We start from the raw sequence: 17959 nt of genomic DNA, 5'->3' as shown, positions 1-17959 counted from the left end.
TTTCTTGACAGGAAATTAGCAAAGAAGAATTCATACATATTTAGTTAACTTCTGGAAAGATTTTTTTAATATGAATAACTACATGGGTAATTTAGATAAAATCAACATTATACTTGAAGTCTGGACGCTTGGTACGTACAGAAAAAAAATGTGACTTTAAAATTCTCTCTTTTAATCATCTTTTTAACAATTAAATTGATTTAATATTATGATAGTTATTTCATTACAAAACTCAATGCATTTTGGAACATTTAATTTAAATTCGTGAAAACTCTGGGACAATTTTCAAGACGAAGCAAACTATAGAAAGTTTGAAATGAATTTCTGCAGTTTAGCAATGACCTTGCAAACAGAGAAGAGGAAGGGGTGCAACCTACACAAAGCAATTATTAAGTCTGAAGAGTTGGCCTATGCCGTAGCTAAAGGAATAATGAATGTACAACGGTCGACCACATCAATCTTGTCGATGCTGCGTAGCTCAGTGGTGGCAGGGTGGTCGACTGTAAATTATGTCCTTGTTAGAGCAAGATATACTGTGTTCTTAGGAATACCTTCTTCGGAATTAGTCTTATTTTTAACCGCATATAGCGAAGTTTTACCAAGCGTGTGTATGTTATGTTCGTACATAGAGCATGTTATAATACGACAATTAAATAATTAAACTTGGGGTTTAAATTTGGCTTTTATAAATATTAAAATTTGAATCGCCTTTTATTTAATAAAAACAATTGGCAATAATCACTATTGTCAGTGCAACTCAAGTTCAGAGAACAAAGGAAAGTTATGCATTTATATCTTATCAGTATAACAGTCATGATTATGAACCTGAAATTTTTATATATATTTTTATGTGTGAATAGAATCTAATTTTACATAACAGTAACAGCTTATAATATAATAACAGTACAAATTTAAGGCACGTTTCATTTTATGGAAATCTATCTATAGCGTTAAAAATAGTAGAATCTAGCATTCACCAGTATTCTTTCGCTCGAAGAATTTCTATGCCACCCATTGTGGTAACTGTATGCAACAAAATTAAATGTTAGTTTTGCTCCCACAAAGAAACAAGACACAAAAATAAGTTCAAACTGCGCTTCCTTCTTGGTTTTAGCCCGTATTCCTTCGTAATATGATCTACTTGAAAACAAATTTAACATGCCTTTTCAGAATAAAAGCTCTTAAAAAAAAAAAAAAAAGATTCAGTGAAAATTGTCAAATAGTCGAGGAAATCTGAAGTTAGTTGAAAATCATTGTGAATATAATAAACTATAATGAAAAAAAAACTAACGAATTCAAATGCATGAGTATATTATATTATTGATGCTGATCAAAATTATCAATTTACTTATTTGCAATAACTCATCAAATGTGGTTCACCGAATTGTAATTTTTAGTCAATACTTGACTAGTTTTTTTTAACGTTTGGCAGGATTTGGCAAACATTGAGGGAAAATTTTTCACATTCTTTAGTTTTATTTATTAAAATAAGCCACTATCAGTGCCAGATTATTGACTAGAAAAAGTAGGCAACTACCTAGGCGCCCCGGAATTTTGTAGGATTTCGAAGCCTCAAGACTCTTTTTGGAATCCTCAAAGTAATTTAATCGGGGGTGTTTGTGGGACCCCAAAAAATCCCCTGAAACTTTTACGAACTTACTACCGGCATTTTGGAGTTTCGAGAAGGGGGGGGGGGAATGAAAAATTACAATTATGAAGTATTGAATGACCTAATTATAAAAGTTCAATGAATTACTTTTTTTGCAAAATTAATAACCATAAATTTTCAAACATATAAACTACTACATTTTATGCAAATCTTTTAAATTACCTGAATTAATTCTTTTAAAAAAAATTATCTAATTTCTGCTGCTTTTTTTTTATTTTCTGATGTTTGTGGGCTTGTCTTTCTTTTGTGGTGAACTTCATAATTGCAGGAAGGTTGACTTTTATTTTCCTCATTTACAGTTGAAGAAATTTCCTCGAGAACTGCACATGCAGAGGTAGAAGCAGTTTGCTTTTCTGCTAATGTAGAAGGTTTTTCAGAGACTTTTATAGGTGACTCATCTGAAATACAGACTTTTATAGGTGACTCATCTGAAATACATGTTTTTAAGTCCTCTTGATATGTTTTCCAACTTCTGTTCATATTCAGTAAGAGATCTTTGTGAATTGGATCAGTCATTGGTTTTTTTGAGCCATATTTTTCACATGAGGTTTCTTTAGAAGCCATTAAATCATATTTAATAGTCTGCACTGCATCTAGGGAATCAATCTTAAGAGAGGTTCTATAGTCAGTGACAAGTGTATCCATTAAGTTGAATGCACTTTCCACTAATGGGCCATGGAAGCAGCTAAGGCAGGCTTTGACCAATTTAGCCAATGTAGGATACTTATAATCATTTGTGAAATCATCTTTTAAATTAAAAACTTTAGACCAATATTTATCAATTGTACACTTGACTTGATTTCCACTTTCATCAGATGTGTAGAGCATTTCTTTGGTGATATCAATATCACTCTGGTATAACCTTATTTCAGCTTCTACTTTTGACTTTTCATTATCACTAAAAATATGGGACATAAAAGATGATAATTTTTCAAAAGCTAATATTGTACTGGTTTTACCTCTTAGCTCTGGATCTAATGCTGTAAAACTAATTAGATATGAATTTTTAAGGGGTAATTTCTGTTTCATATGCTGAAATTTCTAAATGAAATTCTCTTGCATACATAAATAAAAAAATATTTCAATAAGCGAAACGAAAAATTTACACGTGCATCAATAAATGAAACGAAAATTTTACACAGCGAAGAAAAAAAAGTTCCGAAGCGATCAATGACAAATAGCTAATACGGCGAAAAATCCCCCTTCTCTACTTATTGGCGCCACGCCAGTAGAGATAAGACCTTTGAACCCAGAGTCACGTTATCGCACATCTGGTCGAACGAAGTCTCCCTCTTTTTTTTCTGCCGCGCCTACTTGCCGAAAAGAATCCAGAAGAGAATGTCCGAGAACCGGGGGAATGAGTCATAACTCGCAATAAGGAAAGAACAAAAAAGAAGTTTTCCCCCCCTTTTCACGCATTATCACTGCCTTTGGAGAAAGAAAGGAAAAGTTTTCACCACACACACTGACCTTGCGTTTTCTGCTTTAAAAGCAAACAAAATTACCCAGATCAAAATAAATAATTCATTATTATTCCTACTTCCTTTTGAACGACGATCCCCGGAAATTCCGGGGATCGAAGTTCAAAATCCCCGGAATTCCGGGGTTTCCCCGGAGCACAAACACCCCTGTTTAATTTTATATTTGAACGAAAATTATAAAGGCTGTGATTTTGAACTTATTCAAATTAAGATTAATTATTGTTTGAATTTCGGAACATTATTCCAACTACATTCCTAAATAATTTTGTTTTGAAATTTTACATCACGCTGCTTCTTAATTCTTGTAAAAAAAATATGTTGCTTTTTAATTTAAAAATATGACCAATCATATTAGTTAAACTAAGTTTAGATTATGCTAAAAATACTCTTTATTTTTTAACTATTTCCTATAAAATTACTTTTAAATTTTAACTATGCATTTTTTATGCACTATGTATTGAAACCAAATCTCTTGAAAATTATACATAATATAATGGTTTACTATTTTAATTTATCAAAATTGGGCAGAGCTTAAACTGAAATCAATAAAAATATATCTGACTTGGGAAGGAAAGGGATCTGGAAGGAAAGGGATTTGGGAAGGAAAGGGATCTGGAGAATTCCATTGCCTAAGGGACACTAGAGGGCCTAATTTTGCCCTGGTTATTATGAGTAATATATTAATTCAAAATGCTTTACTTCCGGAAAGTATAATGATCAATAAATATAAATAAGCACAGTATCATACAATTAGAAAAATAATAAGATTTCATCTAACACTGCCGTACAACAGTTATCCATATTATTGCGAAGAAACAATTCAAGCTCGGGACACTGCTCTATGACAAAGGTCAGTATCTCTCTGTCAGAAATGGGAAACTCTTGTAACATGTTATGAATTAAAAATAAGGAACAGTTTTAAAAACGTGACAAGAAGTTGAATCCGAATTTCTATCTCATTTTAATATAAAAGACTGCAATTACCATACAACTTAGTCCTTAAAAGTTTCAAAATGTGAATAAAAAGAATAGGAAAATGTTTCTATCAAATTTTAAGACGTTTAAGTAAATCGGAGTATAAAATTCTTTTTGGAAGGGTCTATTAGAATAACCCTATTAAAAATGCATCTGCTTATTTAAAATTTTTATTCAGTTCATTTTTTTTATTGAATTTTATTTTAAAGTTATTATATTTAAAGAAAATTTCATAGAAAATTTTTTAAACCTTTTTTTAACTTTTCAGGGTATATCATATTTATTATACACTTTTTTTTTCAATCCTCGATTTTTTGTGAATTTTTTTCAATTTAAAGAAAGAATTGAAATAATAAAATGGTAAATCCTTCTTAATATCTCTAAGAAAAAAAATACAATAATTTTAGAAATCTTTTCGTAAAAATAGGGAAATATAAGTAATTTTAAAATTCAATTATAAAATAATATTTCATTTATTATAGAATAAATATAAAATTTCGCCTTGTTAATTATATAGGGGATAAACAATATCCACTCATCAAGATTGGATGCAATACATTGAAAAGGTAAAAATTATTGTTTAAAAAGGAATCCAAATATTAGAATTTATAAACACTAAATATTTAAAACAAATCGCAGCAGCCTTGACCTTAAAATGATGAATACAGTGGAAAGTCATTCTTTATTTTAATAAAGTGTTCTGTTAACCAATGTCTATTAATGATTGTTTATTCTTACATTCACTGATAGTGTAATAGACGTATTGATAGTTGAGAGAATAATAAATTAAAAAAGCGCACTATTTGGGAAATAAAGCAATTAAAGAGGTTAAGGTTATCAAACAATTAACGCTATTTCCTCAATATGTTTAATTCACAGCAATGTTACACTAATGCGTTTCATAAAAATATCATCACATAAAAAAATTCTTGTATTTATATTAAATAAAAAAAATTCTTTAAAAAAATCACTTAAAATATTTAAAAATTATTCAGGTTAAATATTCCGTTGCTGTATATATGTATTATTTTAAAACATTTGATTCATATAGAATTTATATTAATTTATACACCATTTTAAAAATAACTAATATTCATTTAAACAAATGTAAATATACTTCATAAACAAAAATTAATATTTTACAAAATTTGTAAACATGATTCACTTACCTTCGTTGCGGCTGTTTTGTCATAGTTCGTCTTGTCATATTCCCATCCCGAAACACAAGGTGTGATAACGTCTGAAAAATTTGAAGAGACGATGAAGCTCTCAAGATCTAGAACTTGGCTATAGTTCATATTATACATAGTGCAAGATGGGTCATTAGGTGGACTAATTAACATTCGCTGTTGAGCCATAGTCAAATTAGACAGTTCAGGAACATGACACCAATGTTCAGGAACGGACACCATGAAAATAAAATTCATCCAAAAACATGGCAAGGCACAAGATACCGGGATTAGAAAAAATAAAGTCAAATATCTTTGAAACTTTCCGTAACCACCAACTTGCTCCAGTATATCTTCAAATTCCATTTTAATTTATTAATAAGTCATATAATTAAAAATAACAATTTCTATAAAAAAATAGGGTCTAAATTTCGTTTAGTAGAAGTTACAAACTACCTCATAATCTAAAGATAGCTTATGAATGAACCCCTTGTGGTTTTTGCATGAAGCATTAATAGACCAGAGGGTGAATTCCCCATTCACGGATTATTCACCGCCAAGAAAAATCGATGCTGAAATTTATCGCTCGAATTTGCTGGTTTGAGCGCCAACATTGTCCTTCACATAATATAACTACTATATACATACTCAGGGTCTTTACTTTCTAGATACCGGCGTCAGCTAAATCGCATAATTAACCAATAGAGAAATAGACGAAACATAATATCGTCGCACAAAACCAGATATTGATTGTTTTATTTTCCAACGTTCTGACTGGAGGAAAGAACAACAATAAAAACAAAAAGGATTCGCTATATTCTCAGCTGCGAGAAGGAAATTGCCAGACACACCGTCTGCGCGCTTCGAAGAGGTTATAGGGACGAGACGTAGCTACACTAAAATTTGCTGAGCGTAACGGAGTAATCTCCACCCCTCAAGGCAATAGTGGCGTCATCTTTTTCGATGCGGTTGGCGGCGAAATTCGAATTGCGTGTTGTAACCCTTGAATGATACAAGGCGCGTATTTTCAAGGTTCGATATTTTTTTGCATTTCTTTTCCCTGGTTAATAGAGTAACGGAGTACCTACATTTGAATGGTAAGAAACAGAATTACATAACACAAACTCATCCGGGAAATTAAGCTTCCTTTAAAAAATAGATAGCAGGTTTATTTTTAACCTACGACATTCGAAGCCCTGCCAGGTGTAATTTGTGAATGAATTATTCAGCGCCAATTTTGGAAGTTCTAAATAAGATTAATGTTTCTGTCTTCGCTCTTTGTTTTTAAACATTTGCAGCATTTATTTTATTGGTTTAATTTTATGTGACATCGCCACTTAATATGTCAATCCAAAATATTTTCCATCGTAAAACATAAGCTATTTAGACAAGATACAAAAGGATACATTTTCGAACATAATAATCATTTTAAAATTTTTGAAAGTAATTTTCAATTAATTATTTTAAAAAATTCATCAATTTTCATGGAAGTAAATTTTTTGTCCAACCATCCTTTTTTATATTTAAAAATCTTTCTTTTTAAAGCTAAGGTAATTTTATGAAATTAAAAAAATCATATGATTTTTAAATCATTTTCACGTAATAACTTATAAATAACAGAACAAGTTGGAAAAAACCTATCTAGATCTTTGACGATTAATCGTATGAATGCAATTAATAATTAATTATGCAATTAATAATTATGAATGCAATTAATAAACTGAATGTATATTTTGAATTATTAAGATGGATTGAAATCAAAATTTTGCATAGAACTACAATTATAGTCACAAAATCTCATAGTAATTTTTAAATATTTATTTAAATCAAAGCGCTTTTCAACTATCGAGATGGAGGCTTATCAAAGCACATTGGTCAACTTCTTGAAACATTTCGGCACAAATTTGATTTGCATTTTAGATATTAAATCTGTGTACCAAATTTTATTCATTTAGCTTTCTTAATTTTGCGTTTATCATATTAATTTATATTATGATAAACTTCTTTTAAATGGATTTTGTTCAAAATTTGATAGAAATCCACATTTGGTGTAAAAATCAAATTGATAAATTTTATCTTTCAAGCTTAAAAAAACAATCTCAAAAATTGAATTATCATGTTCACAGACAGATATAATTTTAAAAATTTGTTTTTCGCAATCAAAGAAGTCTGAAATATAAAAAATCATCAAAATCTCAAATTCAAAATTTTTTTTTTGCGACTATAATTCTTTTATTTTTTTTATGTATTAGAAAGTAAAAATATACTTTTGTCAGTATACTAAGCAGCATATGCATTTGGATAATTTAATTTATATTTTAATACATTGGGATCAACTGTTTCACAAACTTAACAGCAGATGGCGCTTCTAGAACATAATCAAAATTTAATTTATTTGTTGATAATTAATAATTATATACTGAATCTGAAGTAGGGCATTATCATATCGAACACATAAGTGTAGAAAATGTCAAACTTCTTGTAATGACTGCCAATTCAAGTTAATTAAAAGTGTTTAGTAAAATACAGATTCACAAATTGAAGAAATGCAATTTTTCCTGTTTCCCTGTTTCTTTTTACTTTTTTTGACTATAAAAAAACATTTCTTCCGAAAAATTTCTCCATTAAGATTTTTATGAATCTCAACATTTTAAACATTTTTTATTCCGATAGAATTAATTTTTGGCATATTATTTTCCTTATGTCAGTTTGTATGTCGTTTCAATAAAATAAACAAAAAGGGGAAATGAACAAGCAAAATTTGATACACGATCTAAGATTTTTTATTCAAGTCTAAATCTGAAGACCCGAAGGAAATTTTGGACCAAATCCGTCGTAGAATAATTCACTGGTCCAAAATAGCATAGCTCAAAAATGCATGAGAAATTGATCTTTTTTTTTAATATGAGCAAGTCATTTTGATTCTTACCGCCTTATTCAATAAAAATTTAATTATCTGAGCTTGTTTGAACTGTAATTATCTTGGGTAATCGAAAACTCAGTTAATCAAGATTAAATTTTAAATCTATCTTAGTTTCTTTTGACAAAATTTTCCAAAATTACTTATTTGGAATTATAAAAGTAAATCTGCTAGTGCTCCCTCGTATTATCAGTTTACCAAACTTTTATTAATAACCAAACCTTCTAAGTACTTCTGAAAAATACTTCCGAATATTTCGTATTTTCGCTGTTTCTTTTTCTTTTCCCCAAGGATTAGTTTAGAATATTTTCAAATGAATAATTTCTCCCATTCAACAAAGCCACATTTACAGTGCCATTTTTTTTTCAGAAAAATACATGGAATTTGCTCATATATCCATTGAAGCTCTTAAATATGTAACTTTTCTAGTGTTTTCCTTTAAATAGTTTCTAGAACTTATTAATCTCATCCTCATAACGATATTTTTTACAAATCTCCGCATTGACGGGGCTTGTGTGTGTTTTTCAAATATTCACAGGATGAACATTAGCTCCAGCACCATTCTTGATATACTTTTCTGAAAAACGCAGCAACTTTGTTAGCAAAAAAAAAAAAAAAAAATACATACACACGCAGTTATGCTTAACAGTGGTCTAACCAATCGAAATGATTTGTACTTAAACCATTAATGCCGTAGATATCAGTTCATGAAAAATATTTTTTTTTAAATGTTACAAAACGCAGAACTTATTCACAGGCAATGGCTCAATAAACTCATCACATGACATCAAACCATTTTTCTACAAAACAATATAACCTTCAAAGGGGTTTTTCTTCGAGTTCAAAATTATGCTAAATCAGGTACATTGAGTCAGACTTGACGTTATAATTTGAAAGATTAAGATATTCATTCATTAATGGAAAGTCGTAGAAGACGCATGCTCAGGAATATACAATCAGTAGCATAAAATACTGGCCTCGTGCCTGATAAGACGAATGAGGAAAAATTGCAGTAGCATGAAGTACTTTCCGGTTGCTTTATCGTGATTTTTGTGGTCAGTTTGTTTCTACGAACACAAGAAAAGTCAAAGGGGTGAAAAGGAATATGAAAAAAAAAAAGATATCTTCATGGAATCTTATCATCCCTCAGCTTCTAAGAAAAGCTAATCTAAATTTTATCCGCAATATGACTAAACGATCATTTCCCAGTTGCATAGACAGGTAATTTTTTTTTGATGCAGGAGTTTTTTGACGCCTTTAAGGACGTGTTTAGACTATAGTTTGATTTAAACAAACTTAATTTTTCATTAATTTTCTCTGTCTTTCAATTATTATCTATATTATAAAGACTTTTAATTATAAAATTTTGTTTATATATAATGATTCAAAAAATGCCATGTTCTCCTTATTTTGTTATTCAAAAACGTTATGAAATAAAAAGAGTAAATATGAGATAAGTGAAGTGTAATCACCAATAATAAGGAAAATAAGTAAAAGTTAAAACTTATTAAAGAATATCCAAATTAGGTTTTGAAATTGAAGTGAACTTACAGGAATATTTCCAAATAATCTTTAAAAACATAATTAGGAAAATTAAAGACCATCCCAAACACTGTAATGATTTTAATTATCTTTATTTCAAATATCCTTAAATAAACCATCAGATGTATTTATCATCAAGCCATCAGATGTATTATTACGTGGACTTTTGCACTTTTGCAATAATGAGAAGTTCAAAGAACTGCCATGGACAAACTGTTATAGTAATATGGAAAACTGCAGATCACTGAAAAAGCAAGTACTTACATATTGCCGCATTGAAAAAAGGCAGTCGACTCTCCATGGTCGAATGGTCATAGGACTGATCTCATAATTAAGAGATTGTAAGTTCGAATCCCGGTAGAGACAATGCGATTCACGGTTTGTGTAAATATTTAATTCCTTGATTTTATGTTTCGATTTGTTTCATGTTCCAGAAGATTCTAGACATTTCGTTAGTTTACCAGATAAGTGTTCTGGACATTTCTTATTGTCTCCAGAAAAGTATTCTGGAACTTTCCCTGCTAGTATAAAAGCAGAAGATTTGTCAGTCACTGTCTTCTCAGTTCAGAGTTGAGTTAATGAATTGGTTTAGCTCTACTTCTTGTGTGTGTTATTGCATTCCACAATAAAGTATCTACGTGACATTTAATTTTACAGGTAGCTATCTTGTGGAATGGCAGTTAAAACTAGCCGATGTCGTCTCAAAGAAACTTCATCACTTATTCTCCAATAAAGATCTCATTCTTTCTCCCTGGTTAAAATTGTGCCCGCCAGTGTCTTAACTACGAAATATAGATCTCTGACATGAATCTAGCATTTCCATGAATCTATCATGTGAATATGTAATTTGGATGACTTTTTTTGGACCGATCGTAATCAAAATTTGACACGCAACTACAGTTGTAGTCACATGATCACGCAATTTAATTTATTTAATCATTGCACAAATGACCTATTGCATTTGTATGCGTGCTGAAATACAAGCTGATAGATGGTCAACCATTTGACTTATCTGATTCAAAATATAGTAAGAATTTACATTTCATATGCTAAACTTGCGCACCAAATTTTGTCTATCTAACTCTTAACGTTTTGAGTTATCGAGTTCCAAACAGATCTAGACTTCCACTGAATGGATTTCATTAAAAATTTGATAGAAATCCACAAATTTAGTTTTAAGTCCCTATACCAAATTTCATCCATCTAGATTTTTGATTACCTGTGGCAGACATGCAGGAGACCTAATTCCAAACATGTATTTTTCGAATTCAGGGAGATCTGAAACGTGATTATTTACAAAAATCTCAAATTCGAATTTTTTTAATGATATTTTGAGACCAGTAATTTTGAGGCCGGATTTCTTAAGAGGTACTATAGCGATATTTTTTATCTACTTTACAATACAAGGGTTTTTCTTATGTTCCTACTGTTACGTACTCCGGACTTGTTATTGCTGTATTTTCACTGGTATCCATTGGTTGAAAGAGCCATTTAATTACCTTTAGAAAGTAATTATATAGAATTATATTTAAGTGGTTTTAGTTTCTGATGAAATAATCAATTATCCTTGTTTCTGCCGTCTTACGGTGATATTTTGTAAATGTATGAATCTTTTCATATATTTGAGTGGTTACTCTCCATATTAATAAGGTATTGCTGTTCTCCAGTTTATACAGAAGATATTTTTCTTCATCGCGAATTTTGATTTATTGAACAATAGTAGATATACTAGTTGGACTTTTGAAGTCTTACTTTTTTTTATTTGACTGTTTTGATGAATATGAGGGTTTTTTATCACGAAAACTGAGGTATTGAGTTTATATGTCCCATGGTATTAATGAACGAAATAAAAAAAATGAAGGGTATGTGTTTGAATTAGGAAAATAAAAAACTTCACATTTGCTAGCATTAATTTTATTAGCACCAGTCAGTTATTTGATCATCGTTTGTTGTCGATGGTTTCTTGGTTGAAATTTTTTCACAAGATTGCCCTATCATTACTAAATAAACAAGTATCCACAGATACGTATGATGAATAAACTGAAATATTGAGACTCAAATTTCTACCTTTATATTTTTGCATTTGTTTTATTCTAGGTCGATAATTTTTTCCAACTCTAATTAAAATCGTCTGTTGCTCTGAAATGATGATGTAAGTAGAATTAAACTATCTGGAAATCTAACTATCATATCGATTCAGATTATATCAATTGCTTTTGCTATGCCAGTAAATACAATTGGTATGTCATGGCCCTGATAAAATTTGTTATTTCTGTCATTTTAATCAATTTGGCTACAGTGGAAAATTTGGTTCGAAATTGAATGGAAATAATGTTATTTGATCACTTTTTACAGATCTTGATCTATTAGATTTCACGACTTCACCAAACTTACTATATGTAGATCATCTGAGGTTTTTACTTTCCTTGTGAAAATGGGAACTGGTAAGCCACTTTTCCAATTTTACGAGAAAGAATTTAGATATAAGATAAAAAAGAACCCATTAAGGTTGAAGAGAGGTTTAACCAAGTTCGGTTTAAGATTTAACAAACCTTTAATATATCATAAACTGAATGATACAAGAATATTGTAATGCTTTAATTATAATTGGATAGTTTAAACCAATGCTTTATAAGTTAATGCCTATGTCGGTACCACTTAGTGAAATAAATGTTTAAAAAAACTACCTGCATAGTTTTGGATTAGTTTTTTTTTTTTTTTTTTTCATTTTATCACCTTTTTTTTTAGAATTTTATATATTGATAATTCTATTCTTTACTGAACTTTTGAATATTCAACTATTAAATAATTAATATTTTCTTTCAATTAAATTCTCATCAAATTAATTACTTACGAATTATTTTTTTAAATGAGTTAGTAATGCATAATGCAATTGAGTTAATTTTACTAAACCGGAAATGAAGTTCTCTGAGCCGAAAGATTCCCTTTTCAAGATATTAAAATCAAGCCTCATTTGTACATGTTAAACACGTAATTAAAAAGCTGAAGTTGAACTTCTTTCAAAAAAAAAAATCAAGTTTTTGCAATTTATTCTTTCCAGATTCACGTGATAAAATTCACGTTTAATGCATAAAGCATTTTTTCAGACCTGCTGCGTTTGAACATCTATTATTGAAAGAATAAAAATTAAAATGAGTATGAAATATTTTAAATGACGAAAATACATCCTCCAATTATGTTTTAAATAGATTTCCAATTCAAGGTCGTACTGGAAAAAATAATGCAATATAATTATAATGGTTCACAGGTTTTATGACTCCTAAATTATAATAATGTAGTTATAATTTATGAATTATAAAACCTATGAACCATAAGAGCGAATGCTTCTATAGTACTATTTGGAATCAAATTTAATACCTCAATTTAGTCACATGATATATGGTAACTATTGTATTACATGGAACATCTTGGTACCACTTGGTCTTGGTAGGTCTATCATTTGTTGTTAACATCCATTTATTCCTTTTCAAGTCGTAATATGTTTTGAATGGGTAAAATACATCCTTGTCTAATGGATACATTCGATAAACATATCATTTTTGTCATCTCAATAACAGGAATAGTTACATGGTTATCAAGGTATAATAATACAGGAAAAGTAGTCATGTAAAGTTATCTAAGAGTCGAAAAGTTATCTCATAAGGAAGGAATCATAGACTAAAAGTAATCAAAGGACTAAAACATTTAGATTTACGATATTGTGTAATATCGTATATCGAATTAAGAACTGAAGTATGCTTACTAATTCAGGGATATTTTCATTAATCTTTCTTTGAAAAGAACATATAATCTAAAGAGAAATAAAGAGAGGAAATTTACTTCAGGTTTTTAAAATATATTTACCTTTTCATCTAATTTTTTCTTTACTACTGGTATAGAAATTTTTCGATAGATCATAAAACCAAGAATCAAATAGAGATATCATATGCAAAGTACCATCTACCTCATAATACGAGAAAATGATCTTGTTTGAAGTATTCCTAATTTTTTTAAAATAAGAAAGATTTTCTTATTAATAATAAAGACATCTTTCTAAATAGTAAAGATTCTGAATAAAAGAACAACCCATCTTGGTACTCAAAATTACAACTTGATATATTTTTACATTTAAACCTCTATAACTTATTTTTGATTAGGAATGGAAATATCAGAGTTTGCACAAAATGAGATTATTAGTCTCTCTGTAGTATGAATGCAATAATATTATTTCTTAGTTCTTTAAAAAGAATGTTGTGAGGTAAAAGGTTATGTTTGTAATACTTACTTTTTATTAATAAAAATACCCATTTCTTTAAAATAGTAATTATTAAAATTAAATAATATTAATGGTTAAACTTCAAATCAAATTTAACTTCACATTTCGTCACCCGTTGCAAGCACAGACATGTGTCAAAGGTACAATCTATCAAATGTACAATACACATGTACATGTATCTATTATAATATAATGAAATGTTTTATAATATATTTCATTATATTATAATATATTTCATTATATTATAATATATTTCATTATATTATAATATATTTCATTATATTATAATACATCCATCAAGCTAAATGAAAAACAATTTCTCGAAAAATAGCATGCATTTAATTTTATTGACAGATAAGCAATTTAGAAACATGAGGCGTATTTATATTATTATTTTCCCCCTAAATGATAAAAAAAGATTTTCTTAATAAATGAAATTATTAGATATTGTATAATATATTCTATGTTACTTGATAATTCCATATTTGAAAGTACGAAAAAAATGAATTAAATAAAGCGAGTATGAAAATCAAGTTATAAAATTATTGTATTTAATAGATAAGTTAATGCGATTCAAATTCTGAAAAAGAATTCTCAATTCAAACAATATGAAGATGTTGAAACATGATTTTGTTGGTTCGTTCAACGACTAATTATAATGATAAACAACAATCGTACAATCTTCCAATTTTTAAAATTATAGTGAAAAAAATCGCAAAATTCTAAATTTATTTTTTGTAGTTTCTTTAAAACCTTTTAATGTATATACATTTATTTTTAACCCGACCTAATATTTGCGGCTTGTTTTTAAAATCCTGTTCTATTTGATAAATACAAAAATAAAATGTCTGTTATTTATGCTGTTTTTGATTATACATATTATACGATGTAAATTTTCACAAATAATATATTTTTACAATTTACAAATAGCATGTATTTTATCTGTGAATTCGCTTATGAAGCTTCACTCCATGGCTTATATCCTGAGTTAGCTGAAGGTCATCTGCGAAAAAAACTACAACATGATATAAAATTTAGCTGCGAGTTTTTGGAATAAATTTTGTACAACAGAATAATAATTCAAAACATTTTGCTATTTATCGTAGTAAAATATTTAAGGATTTTTTTTTAATTTAACACTTTAATTTACACAAAAAATCGTTAATGATTCAAATAACAAAAATAATTCCTTCATAATGTTAAAAAATATAATTTTCTGAGGGAAATATTGGAATAGTATTCCAATATGTGATTTTCTTTTTTTTTTCATTTTCTTACATGTTTTAAAACAAATTCGTTGATAAAATTACAAAATTTAAATTTCTGACTGATTCCGATTTATGAAAAGTCAAAAGAAATAAATCGCTCTTGATTAATGCAGAAATTCAAGGAAATATTTTATCATTTCATCATATTGAGGACTCTGCAGATGCAGCAATGTTCATAAAATCATATAGTTTTCAGAAGAATAGCAAAGTTTGGATAATTTAAAGAAGTAATTTTTGAAAAAATATTATACTGCGATATTATGAATCTGGAAGATAAAATTTATTGAGAAAATCTAATTTCAATAAATTAATTTGTAAGATCATTTTCATCTTGCTGTAACGTATTTAAATTTTACCAAAGTTTACTTGAGTTAGTAGTTAATAGTTACATGGATAGTAGTTAATTAATGACCACAAAACGCTTGATAATATAAAAATCTATTTTCGCATTAAAAAAGAAAGAAAATCAAAACATTTTTCTTTTGTAAAATCAATCAATAGTTAGAGACGTGCGTTTACATCATTCACACTTCCTCAGATCAGCGTTTTTCATAATATGTACTGACTGTGAAGCATGATTTTATATTTCCAAAGTGATATACTTTTTAGTCTAAAGTTTCTGTTATCTGATATGCAAAGAAAAACATTATACATGTTCCTTTTTAGATCGTTTCTAAATTTTTTTCAAGGTCACATTTTACTTAAAAATACATCAATAATAAAAAAACAAACTGTTTTTATTATTCTTAAGATTTATGAAGTCTACGATGGATTCACTTTGCAATAACTTTCCTTCCAAGAAATCGATTTTCGAAAAACAATTTTCCAGTGGTTTCATGTATCCACTTTTTCCAGCTACTCACATGATTTTATATTTTACATATTCTGGAATAATATTATTCTATGACGACTTATACACTTTCAAAGACCACCACAAGAAACAAAGTGCGTTCCATTTTTAATCTTACATTCATTCTGTTTGTTGGCATCTAGCCAAAAGGGGTGATCTCGACGACTTACAGATTTCAAGCCGTGAAACTTCTGGGAAATCCTTAAGGAGAAGCTCTAGAACAGCTTGTAATTGGTTTTTTTTTTTTTCTTTCCAGTCGTGACTTTTTATATGAGGTTTTATGTTTCAGCTGCGCGACTTTCATTTATAAGAAAGAAGTATTCTGTTGTACAACTTTGTTGTAACTAATGGTAAAACAGAAAAAAAAAAGTATTAAAATTAATCCAAATGAGCCAATAAAAATGAAGTTAGCCAGACAGAGAAAATAATCTTTATTTTGATCTTTGCACTGTTTTTAGTGTAACTTATTTTTTTATGTTAATTCATTCACAAGATGCTTACACTTTTCCGAATAATCACTGTCTATTGTCAACGGTGGTCATTACTTAGTTTTGACAGCAACCGACTCGTCAGGGCTCTACGCTCACATTACTGCAACTATTAGATTAAATTATCTTTCCAGAAAAAGCAAAATATTAAAAAAAATTACTTAAAAGTATCTGTAGTACGCTTCATGAGACATCTTCTATCTACAAAAATATACCAACTTTGATTGGGAATCGAAGTTTGCAATCTATCTGATGGACCGCACCATGCCTATTCTAAGCATTGCTGTCTCACATAATATTAACCGAGATACCAATGCTAAGTTAACTGAATCCAATGTTTTATTTTATTAATGTTTTCTGTTTTAACTGTGATCACATTAGGAAAATGTTCAATTTACCTAGACTGAAGTTCCATTTAGAAGTTAGACAAGTAAACTATTTTTGGAAGGATCTCAAGATTTATATAGAATTAAATACTATTATCTTGACAGTATTCAAGCTAGTACACAACACTTCTTTTCAACATGAGGATATTTTAATAATAATGACAGTTGCATTAGACATAAAGCCAGTATATAGGGCATATTTGCAATGGGACTGGCTCTCGACCCCGTTGTTCTTAAGTTTTTTTCCATCACGCCATTATGGTCCTCATAGTTAGTGATATTAAACGCGATTGACATTTTCTAAATTAGTAATTTTCTGATAATGGGCAATTCGATTTTAAGAAACAGTGTTACTGCAATTCATATTTTTATTGAAAGAAAAAATGATGCAGTTTTTAAACAGAAAACCTATTCTAACCATGGCTTAATAGCTAATAGCTAAACCACTGACATATATGTTGTGTGCTGTTTTAGCAAATAAACATACAACTAAAAATTACGAATCTATAATTTTACGTCATATTTAGTAAAGTATATTTTGAGACACTAACATTTTTAATAAAAACCCTCGTATGCGACCAAAACTTATAGAGTTATGATGTCTCTAATTTCATTATTTTAAATCTATTATGATAACTTCAATGATTTATGTTTAGACTTTAAAGAAAAAAATATCAATCTTTTTTAGTGGCTGAAAAACGAAGTTTCATAACCGATCGGATTATAAAGCTTTGAATATCATTATTTTACCCGAGTTTTGACCAATCTTATGCCCATCCAGATGAAGACCCACCAATCAACGGGCAGTGATTGAATAATAATTTAAAATAATCAATTATTTAATAATAAAATAATAAATTAATATAAAAATTTAAAATAATTACATTATTTTATAATGGCATTCTTAATGAATGAAATACCTTAAAATAATTGAA

General features: G+C 28.7%; 2 protein-coding genes across 2 annotated transcripts in view; both read right to left on the bottom strand.

Annotated features, from left to right (window-relative positions):
- LOC129961545 (carcinine transporter-like) overlaps nucleotides 1-6182 on the bottom strand; it is a 71957-nt gene extending 65775 nt beyond the window's left edge. The window contains exon 1 of the mRNA XM_056075029.1: nucleotides 5295-6182. Coding sequence (XP_055931004.1) covers nucleotides 5295-5660 — 366 coding nt within the window. The 5' untranslated portion in view covers nucleotides 5661-6182. The remainder of the gene's footprint in view (nucleotides 1-5294) is intronic.
- On the bottom strand, nucleotides 1856-3299 carry LOC129961546 (uncharacterized). Its single transcript, XM_056075030.1, has 2 exons — nucleotides 2089-3299; nucleotides 1856-2058 (listed from the first exon to the last, which is right to left on the bottom strand). Exons 1-2 carry the CDS (start codon nucleotides 2696-2698, stop codon nucleotides 1856-1858), a joined length of 813 nt encoding a protein of 270 aa, XP_055931005.1. The 5' UTR covers nucleotides 2699-3299.
- Nucleotides 6183-17959: the final 11777 nt, after the last annotated feature.

This window comes from Argiope bruennichi, chromosome 2 (assembly GCF_947563725.1).
Source record: "Argiope bruennichi chromosome 2, qqArgBrue1.1, whole genome shotgun sequence".
NCBI lineage: Eukaryota > Metazoa > Arthropoda > Arachnida > Araneae > Araneidae > Argiope > Argiope bruennichi.
This window is presented reverse-complemented; position numbering and strand designations above follow the sequence as displayed.

What these genes read in the sequence shown, in the direction of transcription:
- LOC129961546 (XM_056075030.1), bottom strand. Translation starts at nt 2,698, where the DNA reads ATGAAACAGAAATTACCCCTTAAAAATTCATATCTAATTAGTTTTACA. An exon ending in ATGTATTTCAGATGAGTCAC is followed by an intron (nt 2,059 to 2,088) that starts CTATAAAAGTCT and finishes CAGATGAGTCAC; the next exon opens with CTATAAAAGTCTCTGAAAAA.